Source organism: Ranitomeya variabilis, chromosome 7 (genome assembly GCF_051348905.1).
Source record: "Ranitomeya variabilis isolate aRanVar5 chromosome 7, aRanVar5.hap1, whole genome shotgun sequence".
Lineage (NCBI taxonomy): Eukaryota > Metazoa > Chordata > Amphibia > Anura > Dendrobatidae > Ranitomeya > Ranitomeya variabilis.
This window is the reverse complement of record NC_135238.1, coordinates 201,082,216-201,099,345: the sequence shown is the minus strand read 5'-3', so window position 1 is coordinate 201,099,345 and position 17,130 is coordinate 201,082,216. Positions and strand designations below refer to the sequence as shown.

General features: G+C 45.3%; 1 protein-coding gene across 4 annotated transcripts in view; it reads right to left on the bottom strand.

Annotated features, from left to right (window-relative positions):
* Positions 1-17,130, bottom strand: part of ATF2 (activating transcription factor 2) — a 120,001-nt gene that overhangs the window by 80,622 nt on the left and 22,249 nt on the right. For all 4 annotated transcript variants that reach the window (XM_077272646.1, XM_077272648.1, XM_077272650.1 and 1 more), the window contains exons 6-8: positions 12,919-13,094; positions 11,214-11,328; positions 3,846-3,932 (exon numbers count right to left, since the gene is read on the bottom strand). In XM_077272646.1, the coding sequence (XP_077128761.1) occupies positions 3,846-3,932; positions 11,214-11,328; positions 12,919-13,094 (378 nt within the window). The remainder of the gene's footprint in view (positions 1-3,845; positions 3,933-11,213; positions 11,329-12,918; positions 13,095-17,130) is intronic.

Here is a 17,130-nt window from a genome sequence, read left to right as displayed (position 1 = left end):
ACAGCCAATAACACGACGCACTACATACACCGTATACTGATAAAATGCTTTTCTCATTAGCGATCATACAAGGAGACTTGGGTTTGCTGTGCATTAAGTACCCTTGAAAACAAACCGCTCAGGCATCTGTCAAAATTTGGTAGGATTGGGTCGCTCCATCATCAGCTTGCAGAAACCAGGTAATATTCTCCAGGAGCAGCACAGGAAAAAGTCAGCTCCATATTTCATATCTGCCACACTGGCTCATCAGGGTAATAACCCTCCTTCTCCTGGGTGTTATCCGACCATCTGCTGCTCTATTACTTATCTTTATTTTGCAACTAATTAACAGCATAATCTTCTAAATTCAGCAAGTTAATTATCATTATTGTGGTCTTTGCAGCATCATCAGTCCTCATGAAGTCTTGTCTCTCCTCCCCCAGAGGACACGGGGAAAATGAAGTAGGCTGGGAGCGGGGTCTGTTTCGAGGGGGGTTCATTAGGTGTTTGCTGATGAGCTTGGCATGCAGAGAGGCAGGTCAGGAGAATTCTGCTGAACACGAGCTTCCATGCCGGGCTCAACCAACTTCATACGGCTTTCTGAATAGTTGCCAGCCTGCCCTCTGTCATCTCGCCTCCTGCCGTAACCCTACCGGCATCATACTGTGTGGAACCATAACTCACCGATTGTCACAGAAGTCTTTACATGGCGGATCCCACAGGGTCGAGCTTCACTTACTGCACTTCTGATTGTTCTTCCCTCCCCTCCAGCGCCTTCAGTTAAGTAGAGAGCTCCAATATAAAAAGTCAAGATGTGCACTTACCGGCCCTAACCGGAAAATGACAAGCATGACGCATGGGGTTATAGCAGTGGTTTCTTCTCCTTACTGATGCTCTGATGGGTTGTCGTGAACAAGAGAGTCCCTACTGAAGACCTGACCTTAGAACGACGCTCACCATCACCTCCATCATAGCTTACAGCTCAGGATCAACAGAGCGAAGCCTCAGAGGACCGGAGCCCACATCAGCCTAACCACAAGAACATGTAGTAATAATTCACAAAAGCCTGAGAACATCCAGGGGCAACACAATGATATACATATATAGGAAACAGAAACGGTGAAATTGCTTAAAAAGAAAAATAAAATGTAATATATATATATATATATATATATATATATATATATATATATATATACATACACACACAAACACACACACACACACACACACACACACACAGCAAAAGTTTGGACACACCTTCTCATTTAAAGATTTTTCTGTATTTTCATGACTATGAAAATTGTACATTCACACTGAAGGCATCAAAACTATGAATTAACACATGTGGAATTATATACTTAACAAAAAAGTGTGAAATAACTTAAATTATGTCTTATATTCTAGGTTCTACAAAGTAGCCACCTTTTGCTTTGATGACTGCTTTGCACACTCTTGGCATTCTCTTGATGAACTTCAAGAGGTAGTCACCGGAAATGGTCTTCCAACAATCTTGAAGGCGTTCCCAGAGATGCTTAGCACTTGTTGGCCCTTTTGCCTTCACTCTGCGGTCCAGCTCACCCCAAACCTTCTTGATTGGGTTCAGGTCTGGTGACTGTGGAGGCCAGGTCATCTGGCGTAGCACCCCATCACTCTCCTTCTTGGTCAAATAGCCCTTACACAGCCTGGAGGTGTGTTTGGGGTCATTGTCCTGTTGAAAAATAAATGATGGTCCAACTAAACGCAAACCGGATGGAATAGCGTGCCGCTGCAAGGTGCTGTGGTAGCCATGCTGGTTCAGTATGCCTTCAATTTTGAATAAATCCCCAACAGTGTCACCAGCAAAGCACCCCCACACCATCACACTCCTCCATGCTTCATGGTGGGAACCAGGCATGTAGAGTCCATCCGGTCACCTTTTCTGCGCAGCACAAAGACACGGTGGTTGCAACCAAAGATGTCAAATTTGGACTCATCAGACCAAAGCACAGATTTCCACTGGTCTAATATCCATTCCTTGTGTTCTTTAGCCCAAACAAGTCTCTTCTGCTTGTTGCCTGTCCTTAGCAGTGGTTTCCTAGCAGCTATTTTACCATGGAGGCCTGCTGCACAAAGTCTCCTCTTAACAGTTGTTGTAGAGATGTGTCTGCTGCTAGAACTCTGTGTGGCATTGACCTGGTCTCTAATCTGAGCTGCTGTTAACCTGCGATTTCTGAGGCTGGTGACTCGGATAAACTTATCCTCAGAAGCAGAGGTGACTCTTGGTCTTCCTTTCCTGCGGTGGTCCTCATGTGAGCCAGTGTCTTTGTAGCGCTTGATGGTTTTTCCCACTGCACTTAGGGACACTTTCAAAGTTTTCCCAATTTTTCGAACTGACTGACCTTCATTTCTTAAAGTAATGATGGCCACTCGTTTTTCTTTACTTAGCTGCTTTTTTCTTGTCATAATATAAATTCTAACAGTCTATTCAGTAGGACTATCAGCTGTGCATCCACCAGACTTCTGCACAACACAACTGATGGTCCCAACCCCATTTATAAGGCAAGAAATCCCACTTATTAAACCTAACAGGACACACCTGTGAAGTGAAAACCATTTCCGGTGACTACCTCTTGAAGCTCATCATGAGAATGCCAAGAGTGTGCAAAGCAGTCATCAAAGCAAAAGGTGGCTACTTTGAAGAACCTAGAATATAAGACATAATTTCAGTTGTTTCACACTTTTTTGTTAAGTATATAATTCCACATGTGCTAATTCATAGTTTTGATGCCTTCAGTGTGAATGTACAATTTTCATAGTCATGAAAATACAGAAAAATCTTTAAATGAGAAGGTGTGTCCAAACTTTTAGTCTGTACTGTACATACACACACATACATATGTTTCCATTTACCAGCACTATAGGAGCTAGAACTTCCTTTACTTCCCAGCCTGCATTGTGCCAGTCATTGTCCAATAGTTGGCCTGCCTCAATCTGAAATCCCGCCCTCTCTGTTATGCCTACAGGCAGTTCAACAGACAGGAAAGCCGGCACAGAAAGACAAAAAACGCCCTCCTGCCTCCATCATTCCATGGTCAATTTGATAGTCATAAGAACTCAATGTTTCTCTAAAGCAGAAGAAAAAGTCAGATTAAAATGGTTTTCTGCTTTCGGGAAACCCCTCTACTCCAGCACAGTTTGTTGTAAGCAAAAAAACAAACAAACATTATGTACTTTACTTGCCCTCACCAGGTCCAGTGTGGACATTGCACTACTGCTACCAGTCACTTTCCCAGTGCTGCAGCTTATAACGAAGCTGAGCAGTTCTGCTAAGCTGGTGGCACGAGCAGCTGAAGTCACTCATTGGTTGCAGAGCTGTCGATGTGACGCCAGTGTTGCAGACAGTAACCCACATCGGGAGCAGAGGTGCAGCCTGTTTGTCTAAAAACAAACTGCAGCAGAATTTAAAGGACTTTTCTGAAACTGGAAAACCCCTTTAATATAATAAGTATTCTGACATGACCACATTCAGATTAGAGAAGTAATCATGGATCCCTAGCCTAAGGTTAAAAAAAAAAAATTATTTTGCCTGTCTGAAAAGATAGTCACTACCGGAAAGGAGAGCAAACAGAGCCCAAAGTTTCTAATTTTGGACTCCGTTTCGCCTTATTCAATTCTACGGCTTCTTCAGGGGCACACATGAATCACATTTGTACTCTGTTTTGCCTTATTTCATTCAATGGCTCCATAAAAGGCACATATGAGTCACTTTATTTGGGGGGGGGATTCAGAAGGAAGCCCTGTACAGAGACATGGATGCACTTCAAATCCCAGCATGATCGGGCCCTCAGATAATGTAAGAACAATACGGACAGTTGAGCAGTTACCAGTTTTGCCTCTGACTGAACAGGTGATGGAGATGGAGGGCCCGGAATCCCTGGGATGGTAGGCACCACGGTGACTGGTCGGACAATCTATGAAAGAGCACAGCAGAAAATTAATAACTTATAACATTTATAGCAGCTACGATCAGCAGCTCCCACTCAAAATGCCGCCCATTAGAAACTCGTGCATGCGTAGAGCTGTCAGTAAGGTTGGCTAATGGATGAGCCTGGGCACATGCCCATCTTTCAGTAGCCATTTTCAGACTGGGGTGCAAGACATGTATACCATCTTAATGAGACGGGCACAGAAGCTTTCCCCACCTCATCACCCACAGAAAGACGACGGTTGGCAATCATCAGTTTCCAGGAGAACGGCCGAGATCAGAGATATGTCAGATCTTGGACGTTCAACCAAAACCAACAGAAGGCAATCGCTTTGTTCTCCTAGCACCAGTCACAGCCAGTAAAATGGAAATACAATGGTAGAGTCACTTTTTGTTTTGCATTACTTTTCTGCAAAAACCAAATGAGATGAATGCTCTATGTACCCCATAATTAAATCACGCAGCTCCTCTGCCTCGTCGTAGACAATAATGACCCATCCATGATGGCCCGGGATGTAGGGTGTCAACTGGCTAAATTCTTTGTGGCACTGATATGATGGATGAACCACATAGGGTCATAGCACATAGTAACCTGGTGAATGCGGCTATGCTAGGACACTGCAAACTATTATTTAAATGTATATATCGATTTACAAAGCGATGCTATGTGTTTAATTGTGGATAAAAATAGGGGGAAAAAAAATTAAGAAAAATGATTACACTTCATTTCCAAGAAAATTAAATTAAGAGATTATAAAAGTTTATCTGAAGAATTTGTTAAAAATATATTAATTTTTATTTTAAGGATATTTAAACGTGCAAAAGCACAGTCTGGCCACTAGGGGGCGAGCTTTACAAACAAAAATGGAAAGCAAATAGGAACTGGAAGGCAATGTACAGAAACGAAGATTTGTGGAAGGACTGGTATCAGCGAAGCATCAGCGCATGTACTCGGTATAAGAAAAAAAAACCCACATATATTGTGGCATTAGACTCACTAGGATATGCACTGCGAAATAGGGGCAGAACAACTTCTCGTCATGTATGTGGCATGGAGTTATAAAACTGATCTGCACACTGCCTTTTCAGGGACGAAGAGAACAGGAACTCTAGCGCCACCTATTGGAAGTAACAATCCTAAAAGTCAATATCAACCCTTTAACGAGCCTTGTAATATGATTAAGTATAAAAGCGAAACCAGAATCTCCATTTGCAGACAAAGTGTTTCAGGATGTTTACACCTCCTCAGGACAAAGTGTGAGATCTGGTTTGGCTGGGTGGGAGGCCTCTGACTGAGGTCTAAGGGGTAACGTTTCTCCTTTTGACATGTCACTCTCCACTTCATTTTATTTTAACTCTTTTTCTTTTTCCAAGAAAGCCTGCTAGTTTCATTTCCACCCCCACATTTGATGCAGAGATTTTAATGTTAACCTACAGAAACCAATGTACTCCCACCGAGCTATTTCAGATGTTGCAGGGGTTTGTCAGGGATCTAGAAAAAAAAAGTGTGCAGGGAAGTTGACTTACTCAGTACTCACCTGGTCACACTCCTACAGCTCCAATGACACTTCGGTGGTCCCTGCCGGTCTCTGTTTATATCCCAGCAGTGAAGAGGAGCTGTACAGACACATGACCCCTGCAGTGAAGAGGCGCTGTACAGACACATGACCCCTGCAGTGAAGAGGCGCTGTACAGACACATGACCCCTGCAGTGATGAGGCGCTGTACAGACACATGACCCCTGCAGTGAAGAGGCGCTGTACAGACACATGACCCCTGCAGTGAAGAGGCGCTGTACAGACACATGACCCCTGCAGTGGAGGCGCTGTGCAGACACATGACCCCTGCAGTGAAGAGGCGCTGTACAGACACATGACCGCTGAAGTGATGAGGCGCTGTACAGACACATGACCGCTGCAGTGAAGAGGCACTGTACAGACACATGACCGCTGCAGTGATGAGGCATTGTACAGACACATGACCGCTGCAGTGATGAGGCGCTGTCCAGACACATGACCGCTGCAGTGAAGAGGCGCTGTGCAGACACATGACCGCTGCAGTGAAGAGGCGCTGTGCAGACACATGACCGCTGCAGTGATGAGGCGCTGTACAGACACATGACCGCAGCAGTGAAGAGGCGCTGTACAGACACATGACCACTGCAGTGATGAGGCACTGTACAGACACATGACCGCTGCAGTGATGAGGCGCTGTGCAGACACATGACCGCTGCAGTGAAGAGGCGCTGTACAGACTCATGACCGCAGCAGTGAAGAGGCGCTGTACAGACACATGACCGCTGCAGTGATGAGGCACTGTACAGACACATGACCGCTGCAGTGCTGAGGCGCTGTGCAGACACATGACCGCTGCAGCGATGAGGCGCTGTCCAGACACATGATCGCTGCAGCGATGAGGCGCTGTACAGACACATGATCGCTGCAGCGATGAGGCCATACAGATAGGGGTGCGGTTTAGGAGGGGCTGGGGAGCTGTCAGGTTACCTTTAAATTATATAGATATTATATGTGTGATATATATTTAAAAGGTAACCTGACAGCTTCCCAGCCCCTCCTAAATCGCACCCATAACTATCTACTATATAATTGTCTATGGGTCACTTCCGTCTTTCTGTCAGTCCTTCTGTCTGTCTTTCTGTCACGGATATTCATTGGTCGCGGCCTCTGTCTGTCATGGAATCCAAGTCGCTGATTGGTCGCGGCAAAACAGCCACGACCAAGCAGCGACGGGCACAGTCCGGCGGAAAAATGGCCGCTCCTTCAACCCCGCAGTCAGTGCCCTCTCCGTACTCCCCTCCAGTCTGCCCTCACATAGGGTTAATCGCAGCGGTAACGGACCGCGTTATGCCGCAGTGTAATGCACTCCATTACCGCTGCTATTAACCTTGTGTGACCAACTTTTTACTATTCATGCTGCCTATGCATCATGAATAGTAAAACGATCTAATGTTAAAAATAATAGAAAAAATAAAAAATCGTTATATACTCACCGTCCGTCGGCCCCACGGATCGAGCCTTTCCTGCTCGCGACGCTCTGGTAACCGGTCCATGCTGCGATCTCGCGAGATGATGACGTAGCGGTCTCACGAGACCGCTATGTCATTATCTCGCGACACCGCAATGCACTCTTGGGACCGGAGCGCACGAGCAGCGTCGGTAACCGCTTCGCTTGGATCCGGGGACTCCGGAAGGTGAGTATATAACTATTTTTTATTTTATTTCATTTTTTTAACAGGGATATGATGCCCGCATTGCTATATACTACGTGGGCTGGGCAATATACTACATGGGCTGTGCTATATACTACGTGGATGGCCAATATATTACATGGGCTGGGCAATATACTACGTGGGCTGTGCAATATACTACGAGGGCTGTGCAATATACTACGTGGGCTCTGCAATATACTATGTGGGCTCTGCAATATACTACATGGCTGGGCAATATACTATGTGGCTGGGCAATATACTACGTGGGCTGCGCAATATACTACGTGGGCTGCGCAATATACTACGTGGGCTGCGCAATATAATACGTGGGCTGCGCAATATAATACGTGGGCTGCGCAGTATACTACGTGGGCTGCGCAATGTACAACGTGGCCTGCGCAATGTACAACGTGGCCTGCGCAATGTACTACGTGGCCTGCGCAATGTACTACGTGGCCTGCGCAATATACTACATGGGCTGCGCAATGTACTGCGTGGGCTGCGCAATATACTACGTGGGCTGCGCAATATACTACGTGGGCTGCGCAATATACTACGTGGGCTGCGCAATGTAGAACGTGGCCTGCGCAATGTACAACGTGGCCTGCGCAATGTACAACGTGGCCTGCGCAATATACTACGTGGGCTGCGCAATGTACTGCGTGGGCTGCGCAATGTACTGCGTGGGCTGCGCAATGTACTGCGTGGGCTGCGCAATGTACTGCGTGGGCTGCGCAATGTACTGCGTGGGCTGCGCAATGTACTGCGTGGCTGTGCAATATACTACGTGGGCTGTGCTATACACTACGCATACATATTCTAGAATACCCGATGCGTTAGAATCGGGCCACCATCTAGTATTATGTATGCACAGTACAGACCAAAAGTTTGGACACACCTTCTCATTTAAAGATTTTTCTGTATTTTCATGACTATGAAAATTGTACATTCACACTGAAGGCATCAAAACTATGAATTAACACATGTGGAATTATATACCGTATTTTCCGGCATATAAGACGACTGGGCGTATAAGACGACCCCCCAACTTTTCCAGTTAAAATATGAAATCTTCTTAAAAGTCGGGGGTCTTCTTATATGCCGTATGTCGTCTTATAGGGCCGGTGACTAATGTGCCTTTTGGGGTGGGGAGTGGTCCCGATGACAAAGAGAGGGGGCGTCTCACAGGAAAGTGTGAGTGGAGTAGCCCCCTGTTACCTGATTGCGGCAGCGTGGGGGTCTCTGTGCTGGGGAGCGGCGTCTCCTCATTGCGGTAGCATAGGGTTTCTGTGCTGGGAGCGGCAGCTCCTCTTCGTGCCGTGGGGGCTCTGTGCTGTGGGGCGGTGCATCTTCTTGCAGCGTTGGGGCTCCTCCGGCATCTCCTCAAGGCCCGGAGGCACCGGCAGCTCCATTGCTTCGATGCGGTGGCCTCCGGGAAAATGGCTGCTGGGGGCGGCGCATGCTCAGATTCAGATCTCGTCTCCCGAGATCTCGGAACAAGATCTGAATCTGAGCATGCGCCGCCCTCAGCGGCCATTTTCCCGGAGGCCACCGCATCGAAGCAATGGAGCTGCTGGTGCCTCCAGGCCTTGAGGAGATGCCGGAGGAGCCCCGACGCTGCAAGAAGATGCACCGCCCCACAGCACAGAGCCCCCACGGCACGAAGAGGAGCTGCCGCTCCCAGCACAGAAACCCTATGCTACCGCAATGAGGAGACGCCGCTCCCCAGCACAGAGACTACCACGCTGCCGCAATCAGGTAACAGGGGGCTACTCCACTCACACTTTCCTGTGAGACGCCCCCTCTCTTCGTCATCGGGACCACATGCACATTTGTCTGTACCCGGCGTATAAGACGACCCCCGACTTTTAAGAAGATTTTGAGGGGTTAAAAAGTCGTCTTATACGCCGGAAAATACGGTACTTAACAAAAGTGTGAAACAACTGAAATTATGTCTTATATTCTAGGTTCTTCAAAGTAGCCACCTTTTGCTTTGATGACTGCTATGCACACTCTTGGCATTCTTTTGATGAGCTTCAAGAGGTAGTCACTGGGAATGGTCTTCCAACAATCTTGAAGGAGTTCCCAGAGATGCTTAGCACTTGTTGGCCCTTTTGCCTTCACTCTGCGGTCCAGCTCACCCCAAACCATCTCGATTGGGTTCAGGTCTGGTGACTGTGGAGGCCAGGTCATCTGGCGTAGCACCCCATCACTCTCCTTCTTGGTCAAATAGCCCTTACACAGCCTGGAGGTGTGTTTGGGGTCATTGTCCTGTTGAAAAATAAATGATGGTCCAACTAAACGCAAACCGGATGGAATAGCATGCCGCTGCAAGATGCTGTGGTAGCCATGCTGGTTCAGTATGCCTTCAATTTTGAATAAATCCCCAACAGTGTCATCAGCAAAGCACCCCCACACCATCACACCTCCTCCTCAATGCTTCACGGTGGGAACCAGGCATGTAGAGTCCATCCGTTCACCTTTTCTGCATCGCACAAGACAGGGTGGTTGGAACGAAAGATCTCAAATTTGGACTCATCAGACCAAAGCACAGATTTCCACTGGTCTAATATCCATTCCTTGTGTTCTTTAGCCCAAACAAGTCTCTTCTGCTTGTTGCCTGTCCTTAGCAGTGGTTTCCTAGCAGCTATTTTACCATGAAGGCCTGCTGCACAAAGTCTCCTCTTAACAATTGTTGTAGAGATGTGTCTGCTGCTCGAACTCTGTGTGGCATTGACCTGGTCTCTAATCTGAGCTGGTGTTAACCTGAAATTTCCGAGGCTGGTGAGTCGGATAAACTTATCCTCAGAAGCAGAGGTGACTTTTGGTCTTCCTTTCCTGGGGCGGTCCTCATGTGAGCCAGTTTCTTTGTAGCGCTTGATGAATTTTGACACTGCACTTGGGGACACTTTCAAAGTTTTCCCAATTTTTCGGACTGACTGATCTTCATTTCTTAAAGTAATGATGGCCACTCATTTTTCTTTACTTAGCTGCTTTTTCTTGCCATAATACAAATTCTAACAGTCTATTCAGTAGGACTATCAGCTGTGTATCCACCAGACTTCTGCACAACACAACGGATGGTCCCAACCCCATTTATAAGGCAAGAAATCCCACTTATTAAACCTGACAGGGCACACCTGTGAAGTAAAAACCATTTTCGGTGACTACCTCTTGAAGCTGATCAAGAGAATGCCAAGAGTGTGCAAAGCAGCCATCAAAGCAAAAGGTGGCTACTTTGAAGAACCTAGAATATAAGACATATTTTCAGTTGTTTCACACTTTTTTAGTTAAGTATATAATTCCACATGTGTTAATTCATAGTTTTGATGCCTTCAGTGTGAATGTACAATTTTCACAGTCATGAAAATACAGAAAAATCTTTAAATGAGAAGGTGTGTCCAAACTTTTGGTCTGTACTGTATATATAATGCTGAGCCATCTACAATCACCACTCAGGCTCAATTATTATTAAACTGATTTCTACGACAATTTCCACATAGCAATTACTGCTACAAATTGGACATTGTGATTAGTGAAAATCATCCCATGTAAAGGCAGTGACGGCACTATGTGCATGTTCCCACCAATGCAGCAAGTAAGAAGCATTTCCATTAGAGTTCCTAATCTTCCACAAGATCTGAGATTCTGAGCGTATGATACTGTTGCTATTGTAACTTACAAACAGTTTTACAATCCTCTTATATACCATACCTCAGTAATGTGTATCTCGTCAGCATTATTGTAGTCGGTATCCTTTTAATCCTGTGAGGGGCGTATTAGTCTCTAGGGACCATTACACCTTAAGGTTAAGACTTTGCCCCAGTTTGTGTGTTTTGTTCACCTGGGTGATTTGTTTTTTAAGTACTTTGAATTATTAAAAGTTACGTTTTATATTATCCCATTTTGCTGAATTATTATTAATCTTCCACAAGTCAGAAGTGAGAATGGTACGATGTCATGGACACAAGGGAGATGAGAGAATACAGAGACGCTCTAGCTACACACCAAGGAGAACTCACACACATACAGACTTACTGGGACTGGAGCAGGTATGTGGACATTGGAATTTGTGATTGAGGCAGGAATAGCAACAGGCATGGTTTGTCCATTAGGTAGATGTAACAAGAGAGGAAAAGGAGCTGGAACTGGTCTGAGGATAGAAAAAAGCATGGATCCAACCTTAAAAATACATGTTGACCACAGACTTGGCAATTGAGAAAGTTTGGGTGCAATAGCCATTAGCAAGAGAAATGAAAGTGAACATTTGTGAAGTTAAAAGCTGGAGGTAACTTAAAAATCTGCTCCCGGGCATGGGCACCTTAGCTCCCGGGCATGGGCACCCTAATACCCTTATATGGGCACCTTAGTTCCAGAGTATGGGCTGTTATGATCTGGTGACCTTGGAGCCGCATGAAAACTTTCTCTGGAGTCGGTGGAACCTGTACTGACCGCAAATCCTGAACTAACACCGCATCTAGAAGTAGCTGTGGGGTGTGCCTAACAAACCCTAGACACCTCGACACAGCCGGAGGACTAAATACCCCTATAGATGGAAATAGGAATGCTATCTTGCCTCAGAGCAGACCCCCAAAGGATAGGTAGCCCCCCACGAATAATGACTGTGAGTAGGAGAAGAATAGACACACGCAGGTAGAAAACAGGATTTAGCAAAAGAGGCCACTCTAGCTAAATAGGAAAGGATAGGACAGATTACTAGGCGGTCAGTATTAAAACCCTTCCAAAAATATCCACAACAGATAATACAAAAAGTTCCACAATCTAACTAAAGACATGGAATGTATATCTGCCACTCCAGAGAATCCAACAAGACTGAGAAAATACTGACACAATCTAAGCTGGACAAGAAAACACAAAGAATAGCACTGAATTGTGAAGCACACAGCATGTGTGTCACAGGAAAAAAAACCAGACACTTATCTTTGCTGATTTGGCAGAAAGGCAGGAGGAACCAGGCAGAGGTCCTACACCTCCCAACAACAATTGACAACTGGCAAGGACTAATGAATCCTGCACACCTAAATACCCCAGTCAGAACTGCAATCAGCAGACACATCTGACCAGGACTGCAACCCAGGGACAACTGCATTACCACCTACTACCACCGGAGGGAACCCAAAAGCAGAATTCACAACAATGGGCATCTTAGTTCCCGTGCATGGGCACCTTAGCTCCAGTGTGTGGGCACCTTAGCTCTCTTGTATGGGCACCTTAGTTCCAGTGTATGGGCACCTTAATACCCTTGTATGGGCACCTTAGTTCCAGAGTGAGGGCACCTTAGTTCCCGCGTATGGGCACCTTAATACCCTTGTATGGGCACCTTAGTTCCAGAGTATGGGCACCTTAGTTCCAGAGTATGGGTACCTTAGTTCCAGAGTATGGGTACCTTAGTTCCAGAGTATGGGCACCTTAGTTCCCACATATGGGCACCTTAAAAAATAAAATAGTCTTGGACAACCAATTTAAAAAAGATTTTTAAACTCACACGGTGGGAATAAATCCAGTCATCTAGAGGCCTATATCCAGTGCAATGTTTAGAAGGACTATAAGGTCTATAATTGACCATTTAATAAAAAATAACATGTCCTCACCTATTAATAATTACTGACGACATCACTGCCATAATGCAAAGCAGACAGAGTCTGACATCTCCTGGAGATCTTAACAGTCTACAAGACATGCAGGCAGTGCGCGGGCGAACAGCATGGCGCAGGGTACTCACACTATGGGTCTGTTAGACGGTGGTGCTTGGGTTATTACAGTGCTAGATGTAGGTGAAGGTACCGCTGGTTGAATAATAACACTTGAGTCTGAATTTGTAAGCAGCACGTTAGGAACTTGAAGGGATGGAGGCCGAACGATGGTAGATGTGGGCTGTGCGGTTGGCAATGGCACTTCCTAGCAAACAGAAAGAGCAAAATTCAATATGCAGCAGATTTAGCACAAATTTACAGCCCCATAAATACAGAATTAGATTTATTTACTATCATAAAAAACTTCAAAGAATGGAGATGATGGAAAGGTCCATACCTAAATTTATCTTTAAAAATAAGTAATAAAAAAGGATAACAGTATAAAACAGTTCTTTTTACTTGAAGAGGATATCCGGGACTTTAGGAAAAAAGCCATGTACAGGAGCTCCTCACAAAATTAGAATATCATCGAAAAGTTAATTTACTTCAGTTCTTCAAAACAAAAAGTGAATCTCATATATTATATAGAGTCATTACAAACAGAGTGATCTATTTCACGTGTTTATTTCTGACAATGAGAAGCAAAGGGACGGGCTGTTGAGGGAGAAAAATGGAAGTATATGGATAACACCACAGAGAAGAGGAAATTATGCCAGTGCTTCGGTTAGTTGTTACAAAACCCAGCCAGGGAGGCAGTTCCCTATATATGGCGTGGAGGCGCTTAGCCTGTGGCACTGCTGAGGGGTTATGGAAGCCCAGGTTGCTTTGATAGCAGCCTTCAGCTCGTCTGCATTGTTGGGTCTGGTGACTCATCTTCCTTTTGACAATACCCCACAGATTCTCTTTGGGATTAAGGTCCAGTGAGTTTGCTGGCCAGTCAAGCACCGTGATACTGTTGTAAACCAGGTATTGGTGCTTTTGGCAGTGTGGACAGGTGCCAAGTCCTGCTGGAGAATTAAATTTCCATCTACAAAAAGCTTGTCGGCAGAGGGAAGCATGAAGCGCTCTAAAATTTCCTGGTAGATGGCTGCTCTGACTTTGGCCTTGATAAAACACAGTGGACCTACACCAGCAGATGACATGGCTCTCCAGACCATCACTGATTGTGGGAACCTCACACTAGACCTCAAGCAGCTTGGATTGAGGCCTCTCCACTCTTCCTCCAGACTCTGGGACCTTGATTTCCAAATGAAATGCAAAATTTATTTTCATCTGAAAACAACATCTTGGACCACTGAACAACAGTCCAGTTCTTTTTCTCCTTGGCCCAGGTAAGACGCTTCTGGCGTTGTCTATTGGTCATGAGTGGCCTGACACAAGGAATGTGACACTTGTAGCCCATGTCCTGGATACGTCTGTGTGTGGTGGCTCTTGAAGCAATGACTCCAGCAGCAGTCCACTCTTTGTGAATCTCCCCCAAATTTGTGAATGGCCTTTTCTTAACAATCCTTTCAAGGCTGCGGTTATCCCAGTTGCTTGTGCACCTTTTTCTACCATACTATTTTCCTTCCACTCAACTGTCCATTAATATGCTTGGATACAGCACTCTGTGCACAGCCAGCTTCTTTAGCAATGACCTTTTGTGGCTTACCCTCCTTGTGGAGTGTCAGTGACTGCCTTCTGGACATCTGTCAGGTCAGCAGTCTTCCCCATGATTGTGGAGCATACTGAAACAGGCTAAGGGACCTTTTTAAACGCTTAGGTAGCCTTTGCAGGTGTTTTTCTTAATTATTTTAATTTACTGAGATAATGAATTTTGGGTTTTCATTGGCTGTAAGCCATAATCATCAACATTAACAGAAATAAACACTTGAAATAGATCACTCTGTTTGGCTACGTTCACATTTGCGTTGTTGTGTGTTGCGTCGGCGACGCATCGGCGACGCAACGCACAACGCATGCAAAACGCATGCAAAACGCATTGTTTTTTGACGCATGCGTCCTTTTTTTGTATGAAAAAGGACGCACAAAAAATGCAACTTGCTGCGTCCTGTGCGCCCTGACGCGTGTGCCCAAAAAGACGCATGTGTCAAAAAACGCATCACAACGCATGTCCATGCGCCCCCATGTTAAATATAGGGGCGCATGACGCATGCGGCGACGCTGCTGCGCCGAACGCAAATGTGAACGTTTGTAATGACTCTATATAATATATGAGTTTCACTTTTTGTATTGAAGAACTGAAATAAATTAACTTTTTGATGATATTCTAATTTTCTGAGAAGCACCTCTAGTTTCTAACAGAGACAGCTCCTTGTCTGTTGTAACTGCCACCGAATACTGACAGCTCCTGCCAGAGATTCCGCTGCTCCCTGACAACAGAGCAGCAGTTTCTCTTCCTGCTGACAGGGTGGGACAATTGGTATCATGCTGATTGACAGCCAAATCCTGCTTCCTAGTTGAGGGAGATGTTTGTAAATTGGCATGCCATCAGTAGTCCCACCCTGTCAACAGGAAGAGAAACTGCTGCTCTGTTGACAGGGAGCAGTTGAATCTCTAGCAGGAGCAGTCAATGACCGACTGCTACAGTCCTGGATATCCTCTTTAAAGGCTCCCTGAAATTTTTTCACTGGCTCCATTTGACATATAACCCCGGAAATGCTCTCTACATTTTTTTACATGATAAAAGGAAACCTTTGACTGATGCCACACAAGAGTCAACTGTAAAAAGCATAGACTGTGAGAAACAGTCTACTATACTACTCCATACCTTCATTTACAGTATAGCAGCAGCCTCAGTGACTAGCGGTGACGTCATCGAGGTTACCGCTGGTCACTGAGGCTGTGCTCCCAGCTGAGCTGAACTGCGGTGAGCTCAGTACAATGAGAAAAAGGCAGCAAGTTCACCGCAGATCACACTCACAGATCGCAGGCCAGAACTCACTGAAATGCGGTGAACTCACTAGCTTTTTGACACGGTGCTGAGCTCACCGTAGTTCAACCCGGCTGGCAACGCAGCCTCACTGACCGGCGATAACCTCAGTGACGTCAGTGCTAGTCACTGACGCTGCGCTTGCAGCAGCTCATTCCTCAGTGGTTCTCAACCTGGAAGGTCACATCTTGGCAACGTCCAGGTTGAAAACTATTTATCCCCAGACAGACAGGTGAGGGATATGGTTGTTTTTTATTTTCTATTTATTACAGGAGACGAGGACATCAATGGAATGAGTGTTAGGTGAGTATATCTGCGTCTGTTATTTTTAAATAAAAATTGAAAAGTGTGTTTTGTTGTATTTCAGACAAAATACTTTATACTTGCTGTGTGCTAATTAACAATACAACTATATGGGTGTACTCCATGCCCTTTTTTAAATTATTTATTTAAATAATGAAAAAAAAAAACCAGCAAAACAAAAAACAGCGTGAGGACCCCTCTATTCTTGATAACCAGCCTTGCTAACACTGACAGCTGGCGTATTCAGCCCCCAGCTGTCAGTTTTGCCTGGCTGGCTATCAAAAATATAGGGAAACCCACGTAATTTTTTTTTTAAATTATTTATTTAGAGCCCATCAGCAGCTCTAGCTCTTGCTGTTATTAGCAGCAGCAGCCGTCGGCTGATGGAGTAGTAGTACCATCAGCTGACGCCAGTGACCGAAAGTAAACTTTTTACCTCCGATCACTGCTTTAGGCTCACGCGGTCATTTGACAGCTTGGGAAGCGCGGATATCTGACCTCTGATGTTACTGCCGATCAGAGGAAGTGTTTGCTATGCTGTCATGCACATGCAAATACTGGAAGTTCTGCCCCCCCTATTCAAATGAATGTTGTCCAGGTTCGGGTACTGTTCTGGTACCCGAATCGAACGAACCTTTGTTTAATTTTTCGTCGAACCCAATCATCCAGGAGTCCACCCATCTCTAGTGTAGAGGCCACGTTCACACGTTCTGAACATCAGTATTTGTAAGCCAAAACCAAGAGTGGAACAATCAGAGGAAAAGTATAATAGAAACATATGCACCACTTCTGGATTTCTCACCCACTCCTGCTCTTGGATTACATGTAAAATACTGACCAAATACTGAACGTGTGAACATTGCGTAATGGAAAATATCTCGTCTATTACGAGATGAGAGGGCAGTGCAGTCATGAAAAGTCTCTAAATTAATCCGCAGCGCTACAAAAAGTTGCAGTGTAGTCCAGGCCTACAGCATATACAGACCTTGCCCTTGTTTTTCTAAAACCGACTCCTATAAGCATGATTTTCACAGAACTTTGAGGACCCTTAAAAGAAAACTCCATA